The sequence below is a fragment of the Monomorium pharaonis genome, chromosome 5, assembly GCF_013373865.1.
Source record: "Monomorium pharaonis isolate MP-MQ-018 chromosome 5, ASM1337386v2, whole genome shotgun sequence".
NCBI classification, from domain to species: Eukaryota; Metazoa; Arthropoda; class Insecta; order Hymenoptera; family Formicidae; genus Monomorium; species Monomorium pharaonis.
This window is the reverse complement of record NC_050471.1, coordinates 23,439,311-23,466,697: the sequence shown is the minus strand read 5'-3', so window position 1 is coordinate 23,466,697 and position 27,387 is coordinate 23,439,311. Positions and strand designations below refer to the sequence as shown.

At 30.2% G+C, this 27,387-nt stretch overlaps 1 protein-coding gene across 5 annotated transcripts; it reads right to left on the bottom strand.

The window, feature by feature from the left end:
- Window positions 1-420: 420 nt before the first annotated feature.
- On the bottom strand, window positions 421-26,993 carry LOC105828581 (V-type proton ATPase 116 kDa subunit a1). Of its 5 annotated transcripts, none has more exons than XM_012666976.3 (8): window positions 26,079-26,387; window positions 25,284-25,589; window positions 18,527-18,639; window positions 6,477-6,603; window positions 4,739-4,915; window positions 4,292-4,504; window positions 2,829-4,219; window positions 421-1,099 (listed from the first exon to the last, which is right to left on the bottom strand). In XM_012666976.3, the coding sequence occupies exons 1-8, from the start codon at window positions 26,193-26,195 to the stop codon at window positions 997-999; spliced, it is 2,547 nt and encodes an 848-aa protein (XP_012522430.1). In that variant the 5' UTR covers window positions 26,196-26,387; the 3' UTR covers window positions 421-996. The 5 variants fall into 5 exon arrangements, with proteins under 5 accessions (XP_012522430.1, XP_012522433.1, XP_012522431.1 ...); XM_012666979.3 differs by lacking the exon at window positions 18,527-18,639 and adding an exon at window positions 15,571-15,623; XM_012666977.3 differs by lacking the exon at window positions 18,527-18,639 and adding an exon at window positions 10,779-10,879.
- Between the last annotated feature and the right edge of the window lie 394 nt (window positions 26,994-27,387).

Genomic DNA, 27,387 nt, shown 5'->3' with positions numbered 1-27,387 from the left:
TATTATAATGTTTCACAACGGTAATCGTAAAGTTAGGGTTGAAAGTTTTTTTATAAGTATTTTTTACGAATAAAATTTTATATACATAGAAAATTTTATTTAATGAGAGTAATAGTAACGAATTACTTATTAAAAGTAACTATTCCAACTCTAGCCTTATTAAATTTTATTGATTTTTAAGTGAGATTAAAGTTAATATATATTTGTTAAAACGGATCTTAATTTAATATTATACAACTGGTAACACATTGTTAGAGTAAGCAATCAAATTTTGCGTTAGAAGAAACGTGAAGGCAAAAAAGTGGAAAAATATTTTAATTCTTATGAGAAAATTAATCTTGAATTATGAATCATCTTATCGAGTGTATTCTATTAATATATACTACGTGAAAGAATAGTAGTGTGAATGCAATCACAAAGTTTTCATTAAACATTATTTAATATGCCACACATTTTTTATTACGTACAGATATATGGAATAACATTAATCGATCACCGAGACGTGATGTACATTTGTTTTCAGATCTACAGGATGTATCATGTGTATGGAGAATTCCACACTGCTCGCATAAGAGTTCTTAAAATTGCAGGAGACTTCTAATATTAGAAGACAGGGGCGGACGAAAGATATAAGTCAACTTTTCAGGGAAAAAATATTTTAGATCTTCAATAAATTGTAATCTAATCAAGGAAGAAACTCATAATATCACGAGAATATTTTTTTGTCATGATCTTATGTGGGTTAGAAATCTTGTTTGATCTTATATGATCAAAGTTTTGTTTACAATTAAAAGACTACAGAAGATAGAAATGAAATAATTTCCATACTTGGATCGATTATTGTAATCGACACTCTACATACATATTTTTATTCGTAAGGGAAATAGCTCGTTCATTAACTATTCATAACTGACTTGTTTCAATGAAGAGCTATGAATTCACGATATTCTTGCGCTCATACTAATAATAATCAAGGTCAGTTATTAATTAATTATTTTAATCCTCGGTGGTGGCCTGTGCAGCATCGAGGATGATCTCAAAGGAGAACGGCTGGAAGCTGTAACCTAAACCAGCATAGAATTTACTTTGAAATTCCACCCTGAAATGTACAAAAAACAAGAATTAAACATAATATAGATTTTCGTCAATGAACATTATTAGCATAAGTTTTTATAATGATAATATAAAAATTAATTAATAAAATTATACATTATACCGTTTATAAGTTCGAAAGCGCTATCGAATTTCTTGTACATCTCATTAAAAGTTAAGTATACATTTTTTTTTAATTTTGAAAATTTAAACACATTATAACAAATATCTTTTCTTCTTCTTTTTTAAATAAACTTAGTTTCAAAATTTAAAAAATTAACTAAAATAATTAAAAAAAAAACGAAGACTCGTGCGTCCATTTCCCAATTATGAACAATAGCCTGATCCGCACATGTTGCACACAATATTTTTCATTACTTGTGCATCGAAGCATGATCTTTGAATGTAAATTGACAGGTGAGAAAAAAACCACTTTCGACGCACAGGTATTGAAAAAAATTTTTTCAACCAATTTTTAATTTGTTGTAATTTAAGAACAAAAATAAAGTATATAAACATCTTAAAAAATTTTTAACAAAATTTATGCAAATTAAAAATAAATTATAACAAATATGTTTTCTCTTTTTCGTAAACATTTAGTGTCAAAGTAAAAAATATTTTAGATTGAGAAGAAATAAGTTTTTATACAAAAATTTGATATTATTGCAAGAGATTATCGTTATTTTTGTTTTTAACACTTTAAAGCTTAGAAAGCCTATTTTTAAATAATTTTTCGTTATCAGTGCGTCCAAATAGTCTCTTTTGTGTCACTTTTTCATACAGTTGTAAAGTTGACAATTTCAGCACTTTAACATTATTACAATTTTTCTTCTCTAATAGATGGCATAATAGATGGTCGTGGTGAACAACTTTCCATGACTTTCTCTATACGTTTGATTATTTTTCATACCATCGTTACACTCGTATGCACGTCATTTCGTAACACGTATAGAATAATTCTCGTAGAATTACTGACGCTTCATCGCTTTCGCGAACCTAATCGTAGCTAATCTGGCAATTTGTGAGGATTCAAAAGCACTCAAGGACCACATTTCGACGCACAGGAACAAAAAATACAATATAAGTGTGTAATACGTACAGATCGATATTTTCCCACTTGCATGAGTGAATGCCTTCGCCTTCGGCTCGTACGGCCACTCTTCTCGTGTTAAAAAAAATTCGATCTTTCACACTTGTTATGTATTATTTTGTCTGTTTTTTTATTAAGCGGTTTAAAGTAAAAATAATACATTGTGTAACAAGTGCGGAAAGTCTGTCATTTCCCACGAGTGTGAGAAGTGGATGCACGAGCCGAAGATGAATTCGTTGCCACTTTAATAGTGTTTCAGTATTCGGATTTTTGGTATTCAACTTTACTGACACTAATCATCGTATATCAACTTCTCACCACGTTATTACTCATACTATCATCACGATTTTTTTTGCGCGGTCTTGATATGACGCGATGTCTGATCTAATGCCTTTGAGTGACACAAATTGATAAGTTAGCTAGGTTGATAAAGTTCGCGAAAGTGATGTCTGTTATTCTGCGAGAGTTACCGTATGCATGTCGCGAGATGATGTGCAAGTGTAGTAATAAGAGCAAACGTGTGAAAAATGAGGTAAATATGATTAAATTTACATAATATGTTGACACAATATAAAATCAAAAAGATATATAAAAGTAAATCAAAAGATAGAAAATAAAGATTACATTTACAAATAAAATCTCTTACCAATGCAAACGAAGCGTGTGCAAAAATGCCGAAAGGCCTTCCATGAGTACAAGGATGCCTACAGTGAGCACCGCCCAAAAGGCAAAGATGGCGTAGAGGACGATTCCGCCGTCCCAACCTTCCCTTGCCAGACCATTTCTCATCACCATGTTCCAGAGCACTTCGGACAGCTGGGCATGGGCCAGAGACAAGGCCCAGAGACGCAAGTAAGACGCGGTGTGCGACACGCTGCCGAGAACGTACTCGATGGTGTGAATACCTTGATGGATAAACACCTCCGTCATGTCTTCCTCCTCCTCCTTGTGACCGGGACCGCCACCCCCACTCTGAGTGACGCCTCCACTCTGCTGAAGAGTCCCCATACTAGCTTCCACATCACCGTTTTCGGCACCGTGATTGTTGAGCTGATAGTGCTGTTTTCTACGATTACGTAGCATCATGACCGGCTTCCCTAGCAGCATCCACGGCACGCAGAGCAGAGCTACGACCACCAGGAACTTTTGTAAGCCGCTCTGACCGCCATACATATAAGGATCGCAATTGCCGACCTTAGCGGCGGGCTTGAAGAGAACCATATTAATGAAAGTGATAAGAACTGAGGGTGCGCAACCGGGGCCCACAAGCGGATCATTTTTCGGGCCGTATTTTACCCATTTGATAATCATGAGCAACACCATATAGAAGAATAGCGCCGTGAGGAAGATTATTTGCGGCACGAACTCACAGGTGATGTTCATGCGTCTCTTGAAGTACATGTGGTTCCACAATCCTACCACCACGCCGAACAGCATATGCAGCACGCCAAAGATAATAGAAATCTTCATTTTAAACGAATTCTGGAAGATGATCTTATTTTCCGCCAATTGCCATACCGGGTCCATGCCGAACGGATACGGATAGTCAAAATAAGCGGTCGAATTCGGATCCAATTGCAGCTCTCTGTTGTGCCGGATGGTACTTTTATTGTAGTTCACCATCCAGTTGGATCCGAAGATGTTGAGCGATTTGGAAAATACGTCATTGTAAATTAGACCGGTGTACATAGAAAAGATGCCCATGAGAAAGATGATGTAACGGCCGCCGAAGAAAATATTCCAGATCTCGTTGTCGCTCTTTTTAGCCGCCAGTGGTTTCTCCTTAAGCACCATCCAACCCCCAAACAGGAACATAATGAGACCGTGGCCAGTGTCACCAAACATTATCGCGAACAGAAACGGGAATGTGATGATGGTGTAGGGCGCGGGATTCATCTCGCGGTAAGACGCGACTCCATAAGCGTCAATTAACACCTGAAACCCTTTTGTGAACTTGTTCGTTCGATTGTATGTCGGCGGATCCTCGAAAGTTTCCATACGGTTCAGAATGGGAGGAACGGAACTTCCGCTGCGCTCCTAGTGACGACAGAGTGAACGTTAATCTTCAATTTCGCAATACAAAAATTTATTGAAATTCGTATTGATTACCGTTCCGCGTCTCAACGCCAGTTGAATGGTCTCGATATCCAGAACAGGCACCCAGCATTCAGCGATCAGGCACTTCTGAGTGACATCCAAATTGAAAAGATTCAGAGTATGATAGATCGCCTTAATCTTGCGGACCTTGATAAACCAGTTCTTGATGTTCTTTGCAGCAGCCACAAGGACACGATGACGATGGTCCTGCGTCTGTCCTAAGACCTGAAAATCAAGATCGAATTAATGTTTGTTAAATAAAATTTTCATTAAATTTACAAGAAATTTTCTTAATGCATCAAAATTAAGAATATCATCTAATAATAATATAATTAATAGGTATATGGTTTTGAGAACAAAAGTAAGATGTGTGAATCAATCCGTTTTAAGAACAACAAACCATTTAATTAATTAACAAATTAATGGATAAAGTTCATATAAGAAAATATGAATTCTCACAGTGTTCAAATCTTCAATGCGAGTCATAACGCCCATAGCCATTTCCCTACGATCAGCTGGCGCCTCCGGACAGGGATACAATGTCGCCCTGAAACCTTCGCAGATCTTCTTTACGCGAGTCTTCAACTGATCGCCTTGGAAGAAAATAATGAAGACGGACTTGTACACCTGATCTCCCTATAAATCCATCATTTCCGAATCAGTATGGAAGTCTCTGATTAAAACATAAATTGAAATAAGTGTTTTAAACAAAGTTAAGATAGCCTATTTCGGTTTACAGCGGATTTTGGCGCTGGACATAATTTTTTTATTACTTTAATATTCTTAGCTCATAATAAACTACGTACCGACAATTTTGTCAGTCTTGAAATATAGTTACTAGTTAGATATGTCGATGGTCATGGTCAGAAGCATCTTTAAAATTCCCTTTTTCCCCAAAAAACTTGTAAATAATTTATTGCAAAAAATAATACCTCAGTCAGAATTCGAACCTAGATCTCCCATTATTCCCTGAGGGCATCTTTCCTTCCTAATTCGACTATCAAGGCATATGATATTCTTCGCAATAATCAGTATATCTTAAAGAACGTTCTTTTTCAGGCGCTATGTATACAATATTAGTAAGTTAATTGTTCGTCCGATGAATGCTTTAAACATAAAGATAAAGTTAAGATTGTCTATTTGTATAGCGGATCTCTTGGTGCTGAATACAATTTTTCTATTAATATTCTTGGTTGTAGATTAAAATAGGCAATTTTAACTTTATGTTTAAAACATTTATTAGTCGGAGATTAACTTGCTATTATTATATATATATGTCGCTTAAAAAAGAACTTTTTTAAAAATATACTAGTTATTTCGAAGAATTAAAACCAATGTCTCGATAGTCAAATTGGGAAGACGTCCTCATTAAATAATGGGAGATCCAGGCTTCGAATCCTAGCTGAGGTATTATTTTTTGTAATTAATTATTTACAGTTTTTTCGGGAAAGGGGATTTTAAAGATGTTTTTGAGTACCGATATCTAGCTAGTAACTGTATTTCAAGACTGACAAAACTGTCGGCGCGCAGTTTATATAAGAATATTAAATTAGTGAAAAAATTATATTCAACACCAAGATTCGCTGCAGACCGAAATAGACAATCTTAACTTTATCTTTATGTTTAAAATACTTATCGGTGTCAAAGAACTTACTATTATAAAAATAAGTGCTTTATCCTTTTATTAATATTCTTAAAATCTATGTAAGAATCCATTTGGACTCAATCTTAAATTCGTTGATTTATAGAATTGTTAGCGAAACAGAAAAGAAATATTTCTTGATTTTTTCCGACCACTTTTTGGAAAAATTCCCTGATTAAAGCCTAAAAAGAACAATGAATAATAAAAGGGGGGAAAAAAAAAGTAAAATTCTCTATTAATTAAAAAAAATTAAAAGTACAATAAAAAACAAAATTTAACTTTTATTGTATTTTTAACAACATTTTTAACACATAAACTTTAGTTTTGTAATTTTTGAAAAGAAAACATTTATCTTTTTATCTATTACGGCAATTTCTTGAATTCTGTCAAACAATTACAAAATTTTTTAAATAATTTTGAAAGAGTAAAGCCCAAAGCTTTAAAATTGTTTGAAGTAATTTAATCTTATGTTAGGTTAATAAATTCCTGGATTCCCTGTCTTTTTCCGATTTCCTCTAACCGCTAAATCCTGATTTAAAGTAAAAGAGTACTCACCGTCGAAGGATCCTCCAAAGGGGTCTCAATTTCAGCTTGGCGCAGAAAGACATTTCCACGGCACGCGCGCCACAGCATGCGCTCGAACGCGGGGATGCGTTCCCTCAGAATAACTCCCGCGACAAAGCTGTTTACGCGATGAGACAGAAAACAATCATATTAATAAATAGTAATAACGAGATCGAAAGATTTTTAGATCTTTAGGGTGATCTATGTGCATTAAATGCAAAAAACTGCGTGAAACTCGCCACGATTATGAGATTTATCATAAGGTCAATATTTTTGGCGGTGGTTGAAAAAACGAAGCATGATGATTCTCGTCACGAAGCCGGTACAGCAAAGCCTTCAATCTGTATCGATCAATGACTCAATGCGGATTTCCCAGTAATATTACTAGCCAAACTTGGGAAATGATGATTTCTGTAGCCATGGTCCTTCTCTCTCATTTTTTTTTCTTTTTCTACATACCTCAGAGGCCTTCTTGTTAACTAGCATAGGGATCCTTGAGATAAATTCCTCTTTGAACGACAAACTCCAACAAACAGCATACAGTGTATATCACGGAAACAATACGCTCATACGGTTCATAATTATGTCAAATAGGGATTTGTTGTCAATACATTTATTTTATCAGATTATTGTATATGGAAAGAAGGAGAGAATTCCTTTACGCGATCTAATTTTTATTTTTACTGTAAAAAGGGCGATTAAAAATCTTATTGCAAAACATACACATATATGTCATTTTATTTTTGACAATCAAATAATCTTGAAACAATAAATTAAATAAAGTTTCATTCAGATACGGAAATTGTTGTGTAAAATTAATACATTAAAGAAAAATTTAATTAAACAAGAAAAGTACATTACATACAAATTCATTATAAACGTAATGTAATTATGTAATGAAAATTTTCTCGTTTCAGTTATATTTTGCACAACAATTTTGTGCTTGAATGAACTCTGAATGTCGTTTTTTATTACTTTAATCGTCATAAGATATTATTGCTTTATTTCAAATGAAAATCATTAAATTTCAGAAAAAAATGTTTTAGACAAAAATTAGAATTTTGTGGAACTTATAAATAAAATAATTTTTCGAAATAATTGCTTTTTGAAAGTCACATAAAGACATTTTGTTAATAAAATTGTATGATTTTTTATACATGATTCCTATATTATTCTGTGTAAATTTAATATAAAAATATTAAAATAATCTACAAAATACTTTCTAGTATATTTTATCTTATTCTAGTATATTTTAATGTGAAATAAAATATCTCATGAACTATTCTTTTATATTTTTTTTAACCATACTCTATGCCTTGGACAGCAATAACAAACTACTAAGATTGTTTTTGTCAAGATAAGCTGCGTTCAAAAATGTCACCCGAGTGCTATTGGGTATCATTCTATCCTTGTTTCACATTCAACGAACAATAAAGATAAAATGATACCCGAGAGCACTCAGGTGACGTTTTCTAACGCAACCATAGTCACTATGGAGTATGCATAAATGTACATCAAATAGAGATCACAATTTTTACGACGAATGAACTTGAGGAAAAGTTAATGCTTTTAGGCATAGAATACGAACTAAACTAATTAATATTAAGAATATAATTATTAAAAAAAAACGATATGTAATTGTATGTTACAAATTATTCTATAAAAAATTTATGTGAGTATTTCATAAAGAAAACTAAATATCAATAATCTTTATGTAACTTAGAAAATCAATTTTTTCAAAAATTTATTTTGCCATTTTAAAATTATTTTTCCTCTTTAAGCTCCTACAACTTTGGTCCAAAACAAATTTTTTTTAATTCCATGATTTTCAAATTGATTTAACTGTTAAATATAATATTAATCATTCTATATAAATTTTTTAGTTATTCCAGATCAAGGAAAGATAAAGATTACATATACAACGATCTAATAAATCTCTTACTACTGGATATGAGTCGAATTTGTGTCAAGCCCTTACATTCCATTAAACAGTTTAATACATTTTTTCTAAATCTTTCTATCCTTACAGGTTCAAATATTGTCATTTTTTCATTTTTTATTATAATTATCTGCTTTTCGTATAACATTACATAAATTTTCATACAATAAAATGCTTATAATATATAAACTATTTATAACATTAAATGTGCAACATTAAATGCGAAATAAACTTTAATCGAAAATATTATAGTTTCAAATTCTCTTAAATCTCAAACCTCTAAGGATAAAATATTGAAAATACAGTTCCAAAGATCTACACTTCTACATCGAGATAGTAAGATACCAAGTATCCAAAGCGTTAAAAATTCCAAGAATCCAAACTTCTTCGTGGATTGATGCCGCAAAAAATTGAATTCGGAGAAATTCCAACTTGTCCTTTTTGCCTACACATGAAAATTAAATAATTTAAAAAATCCGATAGTTACAAAGTTTCTCGGAGATAAAAACGCCAAGTTCCTCAAATGTAATTTTTGTTAATCTGCAATAAGAAAAAGGATGGAATTAATAATAAACATCTTACTAAAAAATTAAAAAAAAATTTTTAGGCTGTGTAAAATAATTTTTTTATATGTTTAAGTGTCTAGAAAAAACTAAACAGTTTTTTTCAGTTTAAATGACAAGCAGAAGAAATAAAATTTTTGAATTGTGTTTAATTTTTATTTGATTTGGCTTCAACTTGTAGCTAATGTAAAGTCACAAAACATAGAAAAAAAAGATTATATCAAGATATATATCGCGACACTTTCTTGTAAAGCCTTTTTTTATCTTTTGTGTTTTTTTAGAGGGGAGGGGAAGGCAGAATAATTTTTTCTTGAATCCCTTCATAAATAAATGGATTAATCATTTATTTAAAAAAATATAAAAATTTTATATTTCAAATTATAATTAACATAACTAAAACAATTAAGCTATAATTAAAAAGAAGAGTTTATTTAACAAAAATACATCGATTAAAATGTAATCAATCATATAAGAGGAATTGAAAAAAAAAGATTCAAATATATTGATCTAATAATAAAAAAAAAAATTTTAAAACAAATGACTTTTTCTTCTAATTCTGCACCCTTTTCCTTATGATTCAGATCCATATAACACTTTTTTCAAAGATGTTTCGAAACGATTTTAACTGAAAAGTGAAACATTTCATGTTTCATGTTTCATAAAAGACATGTATTTGCAACATTTATCAGACAGCTAGGAAATAGTAAAATCTCCATGACTCTTGCACTAAAAACCTTATGGAAAAATTCCTGAAAGCTTACTAAATTATTAAAAAAATCTATAATCTTTCTAAAATATTACTAAAAAGTTACTAAAATAATTACCTTTTAGAAATATTGCAGATCATTATCTTTTAAAAATAATAAGTTTAAATATCATTTCTTCAGTATTTTAACTTCATTTCTTAATAAAAAAGTACTATTTAAATTTATTATATTTAAGAATTGCAAAAATTAAGTTACAATAGAAATTATATCTGTCAAATTATTGTGTTTCTATTGTATTATTTTGTCAAATTATTGTTTTTATTAAATTTTTATCTAGTATTTGCAGTCGGATTAATATGTATAATAAGTTTAAATATAATATCTAAAATATATTTAATTAAAAAATTCATATATATGTATGTGTGTATATATGTATAAGATAATATTGTATTTGTGTAATATTTATATGCTTACTAAAATAAAAATTTGTAGTCTATATTTGGATAATATTCATCAACTTTGAGAACTCAAATTTTTCTATACACTGTATATATAAAATAATTATTGTCGTCCCATAATCCCATCATACAAAACATATGTATAATTATATTAATTTGTTTTAATATTATTACAAGTTAAAATAACATAAAAATCGTGAAAATCGAAAAGTAACTTTTAAATCATTCTGAAATTATCTTAATATTTTAATTATTTTTTTGCTTCCGGATATTTTTTGAAATTTAGTGTATGACAGATTTTAGAAACATTTCTGTTGCATTTCACATGTTGCAGAATTCTTCCAGAATATCAAGAGAGACGGTAGTGACTCGCGCCAAGTAGATTATACATAAAATGTAAAAGGTTAAAACCTTTCTAAAAAGTTTTTGCAATACTCGGTGGTGTATGGGGAGGAGCTCGAATTTCTGCGCCTTCGAATTCCTGCGTCATTATTGCGTGTAATTTTTATATTCAAAGAATTGATATCTTAGTCATCCTGTGATTTCTATACTCATTCAACTTTGGATTCCTGGGATCTAGCACGACAAAGGACGGAAGGAATAACTAGTGTAATGGGAGTACGTACCCCAGCTGGACAGGGCCAAGGGCGGACTGGCGGGCGATATTATCATCGCTAATCAACGCGCGTGTCATGGACTCGGTGGGGTTCAAGCCCGCGTGCTCTTGCTGACGACACAACAGACAAGACACAACCACATTAGCCACACTAGACACGACCACAATGCTCCAGCTCGCCACTCTGTCTCTTATATGTGCGGGCTTTCCCTCTGGTATTTTTTTCCGTTACCTTCGTTTCGTCTCAGACAAACTTGAGATATCCCTTAAACGTGTGACATTTACAAAGCGGAGATCACGCTGAATACAACGCGACACCTCAATATCTCTCACGTAGATAATGTAATGTCGTGATGTGAGAAGAGAAATTAACGGAATATGACGATGAAATGATTGCCATACTCAAATTTCTGATTTTCTGACAAATATCAAACAAATTATTTTGTAATTCATGACTATAATTCACTTGAAAAGGACCAAATCCGATGGTCGAAACATTGTGATTAAAACTTTAATAAGGATTATGTCAGTTAGTCGACTGTATAGTTGTTCATTTATTTAATTTAATTACTGGCAACAATAAGTTACCTCTCCTTGGAGCAAATTTACAATTAAAGTTTTTATAGAAATATGTATGTAATAATAATTCGCTAAAAAACAAATAGTATATAATTTATCTTAAAATATATGTTAAGATTATCTTAAGATATACGAACATAAAAACATAAATATAATGTGTAATATTATCATTACGTCATATAATATTACAGCTTATACCCATTTACAGTAAAAAAAATTACAAAATATTGTTATAATTTTATAGTATAAAAATTTACAACAATTAGAATGACAAAATTACTATAAAAAGTAGTAATTTTATAAAAATTTTATATATTTCTACAATATGTTTTGTTATTTTTATATACACACATTTTTTATATAATTTTACATCTTTTTTACGATGTATAGTACAAAAAAAATATATAATTAATTTGTAATATTTTTAATATGTAGATTTTATTAATATCTTTCTCATCTCTTTTTTCGACTTTTTTAATCTTTAACTGCAAAATTCTTTTTTTAAACATTGTATTTCCTCTTTTAACATTGTATTTAAAGATGAAATCGCAAAATGTAGTTGAAAAAGCAGTGCAAAATCGAAGATAATTTGTGCGCAGAAATATCTCAAGTTCGTCAAATTGTTAAGTTAAATGGGAATTGCCAAAATGCAAGTAATAATAATAAAATTAATAATAAAAATTAAATACTCTGAGTAAGTAACAAATCAAACCATAACCGAATATATCGTTTAATATAATAATGAAAGAAGACAAATGTATATAACTTTTATATATTTCCAGATATAATTAATTATATGTGCAATTATATAAAATTATTAATCTGTTTATGGCAAGTAATAGAAAAGAAAGCGTATATTATCTTTATACCACTTTCTTTTCATTAATATTTTATAAATATTATATATATTATATTATATATAATATATTATATATAACATGTAATATTAAATAAAAATATAGATATGCTTAAATAAATATATGCTTAAATAAATAGTAAATAAATAAAAAATAATAATAATTAAATATCTCTGAAATAAATTTAAATAAAAACTTGTACGTATATAAAAACATAAAAATATAAAATTTTATTCATATATAAATTGAAAAATGATAAAAATATCATGAAAATGATACAAAAATGTCTCTTAAATTTTAATGATCTTAATAAATTGATCGTGTCCACCGATTTTAAACAAAGATGAATAAGGACTTTAAATAAGAATAAAATTATTCAATAAATACTAAAAAACACGGCAATTCCTATTTACCGAATAATCTGAAAGAAATTTATAAGCCATGATTATTTAGCAATCTTAATTCAGCGATCCTTAATTTAGTTGCAAGGATTTTCTCGAAAAGACAGAATCATATTAGAATTGGTGTTACTAGCAGACTTATTTAATTTACTGTCTTTTCCTAATCGATCAGAAGTCGACAAGATTAACACAATCATTCGCACTATTCGCATCGTCCGATGCGAAAAAAAGAAAAATAGGGAACAATTTATTTTTAAGTAAAGCATGGAACAAGCTGTTAGATTGTTAAAGAATTTCGTTGGTTCTTGTTTTTTCCAAACTTAAAATTTTTTTTCATTTCTTTGCATATTAATCAATACATTTCTAAGCTATATCATTAAAACATTAATATTAAAAAATTGGAAAAGTAAACATTTTTTGGTTTGTATATATTATAAATCTTGATCACTTAAAAATTTTTAAGTTTACTATTTATTTATTTTTACTCAAATTTTGCATTTTAAAAAAATAAAAAATGGTTTACACAAAAAATTTGAATTTGTTATATTACAACTGTGTTTAAATAATACATTTCGTCAATACAAATCTTGTATTTTATATTTAAAAATTAATAATTCCTAAAACAAAATCCAACAAGGTGTCTTTAACGATCCAATATAATTAACATTGAATTTAATTAACTTAATTAACAGAAAAAAAATGAATGCAAAGGCATGCGAGCAAGCGGCACATAAAAAAAAACACAGATAGACAAATCCATTGTTAAGAAAGGAGAACATTGTTATACATACCCATGGCCACACCATCATCATTTATTGTTATTTACAACGTTGTATCACTACAGTGAAAATTACTATAATTTTGGCGCGCGAGTGTCGGAGCGACTGGAAAGCGAGCAGATATTGATCGTTTTTTTTTCATTGTGGATCGAAAGTATTCGATACAGTTTGAATTTTTTCTGCTTAAACGAATGTTAAAGACAGGTAACTGTATCAAACTGTATCAACTGTTATTAGGTCGGCACGATTTCACACGCCGATTTTTTTCTATCTTTAAATAAACGCGCATAAACTGCGACACAAAGTAGGTGACAGCTTTTGTTTTGCGCCAATTGAACATCGGTTATTCATGAAAGCGAACAATCGCGTTTGTCTCTCAAGTGCGATTTTGATTACTGAAGCATCCCCGAAGACGAAGAAAAAGGAAAATTAAATCTTCTATCTGTTACATAAGAATTAATTCATTACAGCGCCAGCTTGATGAGGTGTAAGATAAGTATCGGAAATGCTTGGAAATAGTACAAAGATGTAATGATTTGGTTAATCAAAATTTTTCATAGATAGTCATAGATTTTCAATAAAACTTTATTAATAAATATCATTGAGAGAAACACACACACAAAAAAAAACTAAAGAAATTAGAGATTCTTACCAGAAATTCTAAAAATTTAATGAAAAGAGGACGTAAGAATATAAAAATTTTTAATCCTATATATACAGAGAATTTTTTTCTTAGAATTTACCATCATAGTCATGATAATTATAGAACATAAACACATTCAAGAATTATTTTTACTAAAATTTTTAATAAAATTTATTCTTATTAAAATTTTAGAAACATTATAGTAATTTTTAATTTTATCATAGTTTTATTAAAATTTAGTAAAAAGGTTTATAATTATAATAATTTTTTTCATCTAGAATCGTATTATAATTTTAGACATAAACATTAAAGAATTTTATTATAATTTTGTTAAATTCTACTAAATTTTATTCAAATAATAATAAAATTCTTCAATATCGTAATTCTGTAATTACTACGATTTTAAGGGAAAATTCTAAGAGAAAGTTTTCTTCGTCTATAAGTGTATCAGAGTCTAAATTTCTGATACATGAAGATTAAGATCTAAAATTGAAATAATTGAAATATAAAATTCTAAGTGCAATATTTTTAAAGAGGGAGAGATCCAAACTAAAATTTTAGGAATTAAATGTAAAAAGGACTTTCATATGGTATTGAAATATAATAATTTGAGATTCTAAGATCTGATACACAAAGATTAAACAAAAATTTCAAAATTAAAACAATCGAAATATGTAAATTCTAAAAAACCATTTTAAAAGAGTGAGAAAAATTCGAACAAAAATTTTTTTTTAATTTAATAAGAAAAAGATCTTTCAAGATATGAGAATCTACAAATTTAAAATTCTAAGAATCTAAGATCAAGTTTTCAGCTATCTTTCTATTACATAAAGTTTTTGGCATTTTAATAATAATAAATAAAATTTTAGCAATAAAAACAATGGTACATTATTCGAAAACATTTTCTTTATAATATTGATAAGTATTAATATAAAAAAATTAAAAAATAATTATTTACAATATAACACAATTAATAAAATATACTTTAATAACGAGATTGGATATGTCAGACGTAATTAATACAAGGAATAAGAGATGTGCAATTTCTCGATCAAGGCAGTTCTTAGTGCTTAAAAATAATTTTAAGGAAAACGTCATTAAAATCAAAACAATCAAAATGTAATAAATTCTGAGAAAAACACTTTAAAGGAGAGGGAGAGACTCAAGCAAGAAATTTTAAGAATTTAATGGAAAAAGAATCTCCAAGACATAAGAATCTCAGAATTTGATTTGGTTCTAAGATTCTATAAGTCTCTGCCACAAAAAAAATTGAAGAAATATTGTGGAATCGGAACAATCAAAATACCAAATTTCTTTTATGAAGTGAATGTGAATGGATAGTAGAAAGAGGAGCGCGCCAAGAGATAAGAAGGGGAGACAGCACGAAAGGACGCGTTTTCGCGAGGGGGTGCTTCAGTAACGCAGGGCGTTCGACTCCGTTTATTGAGCGATCGGGGTCTTGGATAGACAACAGGCAACAACATCGAGGCATAAAAACAGTTTTGCAAACAAGATTTGGAAATAACGGTTGATAACAGCTTGCCTGAGCGGGTTCCTATATTGTGCTCCTACGGTGTCTGCTGCAGTGTACAGGTGCTGTAATCACAGAACACACTGACGTAGGAAGCCTATCTACTATTTAGATTCTAAAGTAAGTACCAGGCCTTCGATGGAGCGATTATACAATTACACGATGGCGGGAGTTGCGGGGAAAAAAAGTGGAAAAAAAAGATCCGGAAATTCCGCGATGAGAATATCTCTTCAAAAAATCCTAGTGGAATCCTTCCCTAATTGTGTTTGAACACGCTTGCGTAGGCAAGCTCCATGCTGGACGAAATTTTAATTTTGCACGAAAACCGAGTCTTTAACACGGCCAATAACTTTGAAGGTTGATTTTAATACTTTTCCGAGAAATAGCTTTTGAAGATTAGAATCAGACTTAGCAACAACAACAAAAAAAAACATACCGTTTTACTTCTTATTCCGGAAACAAAAGACGGTTCTACTTTACTCATCGTTCTTTCTTCGGTAATATTATAAAAGGCGCCACAAAATAATGCTAAAAAAAATTATTTGCATGATTTTGCGCTCTTTTTTATAATATTACCAAAGAAAATTTTGTGACTAAATATATATTTAGTTTTCAAACATTTCTAGTAATTGATTCAGAATGTTAAATTTTATTGAAAATTTCTTCAAATATTAAGTAATGAATATCAAAATTTTCTAAACAGAAAGTCTGTAAGAAGAGAGAGCGACTAAATCTAATTTCATAACAAATTCGAAATTTTAAGATGTTAGATACAAGAATAACTTTTCAACGATTTTATTTTTCCAAAATTCATTATTTAAACATATGCTTGACTTATAATTTATTATGTTATACTGTTAATACCAGAAACTTGCGGATAAAAATAACTTAATACAAATATATATAATATCGTTAAAATGTATGAATGACCGTGTTGAAATGCTCGGTTTAATCTCGTTTTTAAGATCTCGTCTTAAAACGAAATCGCGTTCGAGAGTACATATAAGAATATATTTCACCGGGTTATTTGGCTGCACATTTCCTGATTTATTCTTGATCCTCAGATTACTGATCAACAAAATACTCCATCTAAAACTCGATGGGTATCTACACACTTTAAAACAGCAAATGCTGCTAATAAGTAATTCTGAAAACTTAAAATATAACAAGCTTTATATAATAGCTTTATATAAATAAAAAATAAAGATACAAGTCAAAGTGACAAAACAGTGTACGTTATTAAAGAAAAAGAACTCCGTTAAAAAGAAAACTTTGAGACTACATTTTGTCAGTAATTCGAGGATCGGCGTTAGTGACCGAGCACCATTGCGAGGTGCAGCAAATGCATCGGATTCGTATTTTGCAACACAGACTATAGGCATGCAATATTGTACTAATAGATGATTCTCGGTCACATGGAAATTGAAATGCAGAGCGTGGTGATTCAGAATGACCTATCCTAGATTATAAATTTGTTGAATCAGGAGGATATAAGTCCAAAATCGACACGAAAGCGTCTAAATATAAGCAAATCCTAACATTGGTGTACAATTTTTAAAAGATGTTAGCTTGTAATAAATAAAAAAAATTAGAGAATTTTTGGTAAAAAAAAAAAGGAAACTTTGAAACTATTTTAAAAGTCAAGAATCTAACAACAAATAAATAATAAAAAAGATTAAGCAATAAAACCATAATTTGTTGTTTAAAATATTTTCTTTATAATATTGATATATATTAATGTGGAAAAGAATTATTTATAACAATGACATAATAACTAGTTAATATAGTAAAAAGTGACAAGTAAAAAAGATTTCCATATATGGTGTCATATAAAATTTTTGTGTCTAATTTTTTATAGGAATAATTAGCATCTAATTCATGTTTTGCTAAAAATTTTTAAGGTCAATGAATATCTAATCAAATTTTCAAATAAAAAATGGCAGATCCAATATAAATCAAAATTAAAAAAATTTCTTGTATGTAATAACTCATATTGCAAGGTTTTTTTCGAATCGTTGATTTAAAATATCAGCCGTTTTTCTTAAATATTTCTCAGCAGTTAAACTTAAATTTTTCTTTAGATTTGTGATCAGCGGCTCAAAAATTTCTGGAAAATAAATTCCACTCTAGAAAACTATAAAAGAATTTGAAAGCATTCAGGAATACCTGCACATTAGTCATATTTACAAGGGAGGTTAGGCAACCCGGAAATTCAGAAATTGTAGATGCAAGTAGAAAAAAATATTTTAACAAAAGTCAAATGGTTTTAAGAATACTTTAAAGTTAGAAAAGAAATTTTTTTAAACAAAACATTGTCCCTTTTATTTCATTTTTTATAACTTTAAAGTTCTCTTAAAACCATTCACCTTGTGTTTAAAATTTATTTTCTATCTTTCATAGTTTTGAAGATATTTGCTTGGAAAGAAAAAAAAAGATTTTTCTCAAAGAGGTGTTTCACCCTCTCAAAGTGTAATTTTGCAAAAATAAAAAATAGTTTTGTGTTACGAAAGAACTGCTCTACTTGCACACAATTTTTCAGAATTTTCTGAATTTCAGTGTTGTCTAATCTACCTTATTAGTCTTAAAACTTGATCAAGTTCTTATATTATGAAAAAACTGAAAAACTTTCTTAAATAAGAAGTATAAGAAATAAAAAGACATTACAAAAAAAGAATTAAATTCGAATAATTTAATTTCAAAAGCTTTTGTAAATATTAGTTATATGAATGTATACGTATCAATTACAAAGTTTCTGAATATAAACTAAAAGAAAACAGAAAATATTTATAAATGTTTATTTCAAACAAATTTGATAAGATCTGAATTTCAATAAGAGATGGGAAAATTTTAATGTTACACTACTTATATATCTATTTATCTTTATATATCTACTATATTTATCTTTTGGAAGGTTTTCAGAAGTCACCACACTCCGTATTAAATAGACATACGCCACACGATTAATTACCCGAGCTTGAGAGCCTGGCCGCCGGCGCGGAGGCCCTCTTCGCCCAACAGAGTGACTTGTTCTTCTTCACGGCTGGGGTCTGCCATCTGCGACACGACACCTCCATGCTCAGCCTGGCAACAGACACAGGTCACCCCTCTTTCGCCCTATCTCCCGTTTCATTCGCTCATACCAGACTCTCTTCCCTTCTCTCTGTTTCAAAATTTTCTTCAACTCACCGAAGAAGACGAGGAAAAAGAAGGGGAGATCTCTTCACAAACTCGCGTAGTTTTGCTCAACGTTAGAGCTAACGATAAATCTACATTCGTGATGCTTGGATATGTATGGTAAAGCTCCAAAAATTTTATCGAGAAATTTTGAACATTGCGAAGGATTTATAAAAGATTTCATTCGCCTAAAAAAATCGAAATATAAGCTTTTTCTAAATGGAAAAAACATTTACAATTTTAAAGGTTTTTTGTTTAATTTATTATACTTTTATTACATTTTCTTATTAATATGGTTTAGGCATCTAATAACCAATACGAAAAAAATTATAAACTTATCTGTTCTTCAAACTAATTGCCCGACTGATTTCCAATTTCACAGGCTTACTTTATGAGTTTATTCTTACTAGCTCAAATACTAAAATTGTAATAATATTTTAACCTTCAATATTTTTCTTATACTATATAAATATACAAAATCACATATTAAATATTTATTTGAGCACTAAGATTTGCTATGACCGTCGTTGATCTTCTCGCGATTTTTAATTTGTTACGCACTGCATGATCTTATACTCATATGTACATATAAATTATTAAATATTTTTATTCTTATAAAATTGAAAACTATCAAAAAATTAAAATTTTTATTCAACTGGCTGCCATCTTTATGGTAGATGCGATAAGGACATTTCTTGATTATAAAAGTTCTTTATAATAAAGATTTTTTTAACTTAATAACTAGGAACAATGAAATCATGGCAACCATCGTAGGCGTGATGTTAAATCGTATCTTTTATTAATTCATAACGTTTTTCGTATTAATTATAAAAATGTTCAAATTTATAGTTATTACAATAAAAATATAACTGAAGAAACAGAAACTTGCAAATTTGTTTCCTTTATTTAAAAATTCTTAAAATGCTGGTATTTCCGACTTTTATAGGCAAATACCTCCTTAAATAAAAATTTTTATATTTATAAAATCAGATACCAAAGATACCAAATATGTAAAGTCTAGATGTAAGAATTAATCAAACAGGGAAGCATCACGAATTGTATAAAATTCATGCAATCTTAATTTTTTAATTCTACAATTAAAATGTTGATTACTAAATGCAACTATATAATAATAACCATAATAATAATAAATTAATTTAAAAGTACATCACATACAAAATTATACCTCGCTACATATCTTGCTACACGTGCTACATGCAACGAATATCATCCGTTAATCCAATAAAGGCTCCGTGACTTTTCTCAAATTACATTTCTAAATTTTCATTGAAACATACATGTGCGAATATATAAATCAAAACTATAATTATTTAAAAAAAAGACAATTGCAATAATAATTTATATAATTATTTAATATATTTTTATAAAAAATAATAATTTAATAATTAATAATACTAAATTATTTACATTTACGTTACACTAAAAGATTTTTTCACTTTGTCGCGTTGATTTTTTAGGTTCTTAAAATAGTTTTTTTTATAGAAAGTAGATAAATATTTGTACAACTAGTGCGGCAAATTGCCCGTAAGTGCGAAATATGGACGCACAAGCCGAAGGCATTTATCCGCATGTGTGAGAAATAGCCGATTCGCACGTATCGCACACAATATTTTTTGTTACCTGTGCATCGAAATGTTGGATAAAAACAAAAAATCTTTAAAAATTTATCACTTTTCTAAAAAAAAACTTAAGGTGGTTCTTGCATTTAGGTGAAATGTAGATAGTTCAGAAAAAAAGATATTAAATGGAAGATTAACGTTCCTAGAATGCGTCTGCAAAATTTCAGATTTTTTTACCGTTTGGTTCCAGAGATATATGTCCGAAAAATTTGTCAATTTTACATTGTGATAATAGGGAAAGGGGACTCAGATTGCACATTTATGGAATATGTTCACACTTTTCGATTGGATAAACGAATAAAAAACTGTTTAATCGATGCAATAAAAATTTCTAAAGATACTGACACGACACCAAACTGATTAACCGTACCGTATATAAATAAAGTAAAATTAACAACAATAATTGTATAGATAATCATCTACATACAAATTTGACAGCTGTCAAAATTCAACCGCAATAACAGTTTATCTGGCAATACGAAGTAAGCGTATTGAGAGAACCAATCAGCATTGCGGAAAAGAGGCTTCATTACATGCCTTTTTAAAGATAGGATTAGTCAAATTTGTGATTCCGCTCTAATATTTTCAGTTTATAGCAACGGTTTAATAAAAAAAAGCCTTATGGAATAATTGATTTAAATGTATGCCGATTCTTACATACTAAATCATTTATATTTTTCACTAATAACAATAGTTGCTCTTGTGACTTCAAAGTACTGCAAGAACCACTTTAAAAACAAAAAAGCAGCATAATAAAAAACCCCAAAACAAAGAAAAACCTTTTAATAATTCTTATATAAAAAAATTCTCTAACAAAAAAATTGCAAAAATTTTATCAATATCAAAATATCAAAATTTTACAAATTTTTCAAAAAAAGTGCGGATCACAAAGTAATGCCCTTAAAGAATTAGCGTGTACAAAACACAATCTCTAAATGGGATGTTGAACAAATCCACATATAATGCAGACATTAGTACAACTCATGCAGATTGCCATTAATTCATTACTATTAATTACACAAGGCTTCATGCTTTGCGGTTACAATAACTTATTTGTGGAAGTCTTCTATATAATTCTACTAATCTTACAATAATTTTACATTAACTTCATCAACAGCAATCTCAACAATTTTGTGTAGTGTTTTGTATGTTTATTACTTATTATAAATAATTTTATAATATTTTTATTGTATACTATATTTCTATTGCTATTATTTGCCACTGTGAGAAACTGTCGGCTCCAAAAATTTTAGGGGTTGTGATATGAAACATTTAAGTAATTACTGTTTATTGTAACAAGTATTATGTGTATGAAGAAAATCACTTAAATTTATTAGACAATTATCTACGTGTAAATATTTTGTTAAGTAAATATGACACGTGCAAACATGTTTGTTTCCAAACATGCATCTCACGAATTACGGTACATCTTTATGCAAAAAGAAAAAATTAATGAAACAAAATAGAGAAAATAGAGATAAAAAATACGTACCATTTAAATTAAATATGTAATATTAAAATAAAAGAAAAATATTAATAGACTAAAATAAAGAAATGGCGCGATAAAAAGTTAAATAAAAGAAACTGAATACTAAAGATATTAAATTAAAATTTTCAAAATATTACGTATTAACAACAACAATCAACGATTGCACTTTCAAAAGATACATTTAAAAATTAATTCAAAACAATATTCAAAATTCATATACAGAGATGTCGAGATGCTGTCGACAGTGTTGGGTAAGATTTAATCAATTTATCAATTAATAATTACAATAAAAATTTAATTCGTAATTATAAATGATTAAAATTTTGTAATTGCTTTGAAATAAATCTCCCGCATTAATTAATTAAATTTTTATCAATAATAAAATTTAATCAATAAAATAAATCAATTAAAATAAATTATATGTATATTATTGTAATTAATACAAATGATTAATTAAAAATAACAATAAATAAAATAAATAAAAATAAATAAAAACATTAAAATTAATAAAAAATGTAATAATAAATATAATAAATAAAATAATTTTTAAATTAATATCGATTTATTTTTTTCGATATAACAAACATATATTTAAGTTCATAATTGTTCATGAAAATTATAAATATATTTTTTTAATATATTTAAAAATTAATGAGCAAAGATTAATTATTTTTTAAATTAATTTTACATTTATTATATTTATTAATTTATATAATTACACAAATCAATCTTGATCATGCTTATCATTAATTTTTAATTGATTATTTTAGGTCAAATCTTAATCGATTAATTATACAAAATTATTTAACAAGTTTATTAATCATTAATGTACATGTTTTTAGTCATCATTTTAGTTAACAAAGAAATTAATGCCCAACACTGTTATAATAAAACGACAATATACAGTCTCAAACAAAAAATTCGTGGTATTCGTGGTAAAATTCATGGTTGCTACACATGTAATGTAAGTGAACCAACAACAAGTAGTTTTTCCAATCTCCAAGATCAAACGTTAAATACAAACGCATCATGAATACATTAAATCAAATACATATAATGAATCCGTACGAAATCGCGACGGTTACTGGACAATTCTCAATGGACGTAAGGGGAGACAGGGCGGAATGAGTGACTTGTGTCCTTTGCAGCAGTGGCTTTTGGTTAGTTGGCAACACTAACACATTAATAATCCTAAAATCACTCAATAATATATGATTAGTAACGGTAACAAAAAACGAAGACATTCTGATGTCTGACAACTTCTTAAAGGTGGCAATAATTGTCACACCTCGTCAGATGGTCTTATCTCATTTCGCTTCTCTTTAAGCAACTCCGCTTTTGCATTTGCATAAAATTGCACAAGCGCAAAAAGAACAGGCCTTTGAGATTTATCTATTCATACAGTCTCCAGCTTTTCATGCATCAGAAAAAAAAAATTTAGTTTAGCTTGTAGACTCATTGCATTCTCTCTTTCTCTCTCTCTCTCTCTCTCTCTCTCAATTTCTAATGCGACTATCCTTCTATCGATAATGCAATTTTCCTTCTCCGTAAGATAATGCAAGATTATCACTTCAATGAGATCTTCTCGTAATGTTCCAAGATTTTGTAAAAACGTAAGATATTTTACGTCAAATAATATATGCTAACAATAGCTAAGTAGATTTACGAAAAAATCCCATTAAAGTGATAATACGTTTCACAATAAAGCATATTAAGAAGATTCTCCAGCTTAAAAGTGAACAGGAGTGTCACACATATACACGCACGCACGCACGCACGCCTGCATTTTTTTATCCACAGAGCTTTTATCAAGACCTTTTGGAAATGTCATTTACATACTAATAAATAATAAATAAAATTTGAGCAATATAATATTCCCATGTTTTATTACACGGAGAGAATTTTTTCTTAAAATTTACCCTCAAAATCTGGTAATTGTAAGATAATGTGTGACCTCGAGGAATTTTACTATACTTTTTAATAAAATTTACTAAAAGTATAGTAAGATTTACTATACCTTTAATAAATTTTATTAAAAGTATAGTAAATTTTAAGAGAAAATTCTCTCCGTGTATAAAAAATATTTTCTTTATAATATTGGTAAATATCAATATAAAAAATTAAAAAAGATTTGTTTTATACATATACATATCTTTCTCTCTCTCTCTCTCTCTCTCTCTCTCTCTCTCTCTCTCTCTCTCTCTCTCTCTCTCTCTCTCTCTCTCCCTCCCTCTCTCTCTCGCTCAATACTATTTTAGAAAATTATTTAAAAATTGTACAGTAAAATTTTTTTAAACGTTAAAAATACTTATACATTTATCATAAATTTATTTCAAAATGAGATTAAGTTCTTATGTGAAAAGACTGGAGAACCTCCTTAAAATTAATTTTTACATCATTAAAAAAGTAAACACGCGCGATGTTAACACGTTAATCGGTTTACGGAAATGTAAGCCAAACAAAATATAAGGCTGTAAGTTGCGACACATTAACTTTTTACGATATAACATTTCACTTCTCTGCGCGAAAGATTTAGTTACGCCAAACAGAACAGAATAAATTCCTATTAAGTAACGAGAGTTTCACAAGCCAAAATAACTAAACTTCGTTAACCTGATCACTGAGAAAGAATTCTTATATGTCCATCGACTCGACATTCAATAACAAGTGACAACACCATTGCCGATTATTTACAGCCCATTGTATAAGTATTTTCCCAACAAGTTTCACATCCAAATTTTACAGAAACGATCGACGGACTAACAAAGGAAGATTTTCAACTCAAAAACTCAAAAAATTATGAAGTTTTGGCAATACATAAAGGATATCTAAATGTAATAAACTTTATTTTTTATTGCCTAAATTCGGAAGAGATCAAATTAACTCACGTAAAAAAATAGGCTTATTTTTCGTTATTGTTTTATAATTTCCTAATAAAAGGAAATAGAATAAAATTTTATAGACAAATAATTTCTTTTTCATAAGATTTATTGATTAGAAAATTTATCAAAATGTAATTGTCTCTGTATAATTTTATCTGTATAAGATGAATTCAATCAGCAAAAAAAAAGAAATATGTTATATATTAGAATACTTTCTAGAATGGAATTTTATTACTTCAGCATATATATTGCTAAGAAGGGAGAATCTATATATTTCTGTATATTGCCAGTTTCATAATTTTTTAAATTTCTAAGTTAAAGACCCAGACATACTTTGCACATTCACATTTTCCATTAACAATTTTCGTCTCATTCCTCATCATTCCTCCTTTCTGTTAGACAAATCTGAAAACTGTCTTTGACTGTTTGTAAGGCACTTTAGAAAATAGATTTACCCGATTTCTTTGCACATTATCCAAATCATTCAAGTTATTAGATCAAGAACATAAAGATCTGTGTGATCGCAGGCGCATAACTTACCTCATCGAAGAAGACCTGAGTTTTTCTCAGGATGTGCTTGAGCTCAGTCAATTCGAGGAAGTTGCGTTTAAGCGCTTCAGCATTCTGATTCACCTCTCGCAGCTCGTTCTCCAACTTCTCGAAGGTCGCCTCTAGATCGATCATTTCGCGAGGCTGTGGCGCCTCCGGATTCTCGCCGGTGTCCAGCATCGGTATACCATCCTTCTTGATCTCCTTCTCCAGGTAGCGTAGTTTGCGCTCCATTTCGTCGCAACGGCGTACTTCATTGACGAACTTTCGTTGAAAGGCATTGACGTCAGGATTTAACTAAAATGAGACACATATATTGACGTTAGGATAATAAAACTAGAGTACCTTGATCCATTCAACATCGATTGCAGAAAGTTTTCAGAAAGATTTCAATCTTTCGTATTTCATGTGCAAACAGTTCTGAAAAGATTTTGCAAAATAATGTATTTAAAATTAAAAAATAGAGTATAATTTCCAGTGTTTTCTAACAAAATCTGAATTTTGGAAACCATAGATTATTGTCATACATAGACAACATGTTAAACACAGTTTATATAGTTTACATTGTATATACGCAGATTATTTATATTTCACGTGTAAACACCCAATCTCGCATAAAAGCATATAACAGAGATATAACGGAGACAAAAGTGTAATGACATCAACAGAGATAAGAGTCAGTGTGACGGCTGACAATTGAGAACCAACGGTCTAAGAATGAGAAGTTTCGGATCGGCTGTTAAAAGATGGAATTAAAACCATAAGAAACTGTAATTCGCTACTTACGTCGCGAAACTGCACTAGGCCGAGTTCACCAAGCTCGGAGACACAAGCATACGCGGCCTCACTTTGAAGAAACAGCTGACACAAAGTCATCTCCTCGCTGCGAAAGAGTGAGCCCATTTTTGTAGTTAGAAGTAACGCGCCGCGGAAACGATAAAATGAATTTTATTCCACGAGCATCAGCCGTGACGCGTAGTGACACTTCATTCGCTCTTCTCTCCTGGAAACTGCGACCGTAAAAGTCGCGGCGGCAGGAAAGCTAGTAAAACGCGATCGATCCAATCAGTCAGTCACGAGGTGTGCGAGTGTGCGAGCATGAATCACGTGGTAGAAGCGACCTCGCTACACCCATCTGGTTTGTTCGCGTCGCCATGCCCCGACATGCTCCTACTCACTCCAACGCATTCTAATAGGTTGGCGTCATCGGAATCAACGTATTGGAGTGCGTTGGGGTGAATAAGAGCATATCGGAGCACGTAACGCGAACAGACCCATCGTCATAATCGTAAGAGCCTAAACACAATGCCAGGCAACAGGCAAGAACAAAAATAATGAAAGAGAGAAAAAGAGAAAGAGAGAAAGGATCTTCTTTTCTCTTTCTTTCTTTCTTTATTTTCTATTCCTATTGCCTGTTGCCTGACATTGTGTAATGGCCTTAACGTGGAATTCACACTACGGAATAGAAATTTCTATTAATACTGAAAAACCATTAGGCCTGGTCTACAATAGCTGGAGTAAGCATGGAGTAAGAAGTAAAGGCATGCACTTTTGCATAACGCATAACATATGTACATAAGCAAATTGATTAGTCCATAGGCAAAGTGCATAAGAAATTCAACCAATCGAATGTCTTACGGCGCTGGAACGTGAGGGAACACGGCGGCAGCGGCGGACGTGACCGTTGGTAGGTATACTCGGCGGTACTCGGCGCTAGTCGGCGCCACTCGGCGTTGCTAGGCGGTTGGCTTGCCGCGCCTGCGCCGAGTAGCGTCGAGTCACGTACGCCGCTGCCGCCGCCATGTTGCTCCGCGCTCCAGCGCCGGTCGGACGCATCGGACGTTCTGTTGACTCCGTGCGTGTTCGCGTCTCTTCAGAATTCATTGTGCGCAGGTACGGTGTTGTGTGGTGTTGTGTCGAGAGTCGTCGCGCTAGCAAACGAGCCATGTAAGATCTTCCGTAACAGAAACAGTATTCATGTGTAAAGCGCGGCATCGTGCGTTTGCAGGTTCCGAGTGAAGTGTTCGCGTGCGCATTCGAGCAAAGTTTGAAGAGGATACGTTCGATAGAGTATCGCGAGTGCCAATTGAAGTGC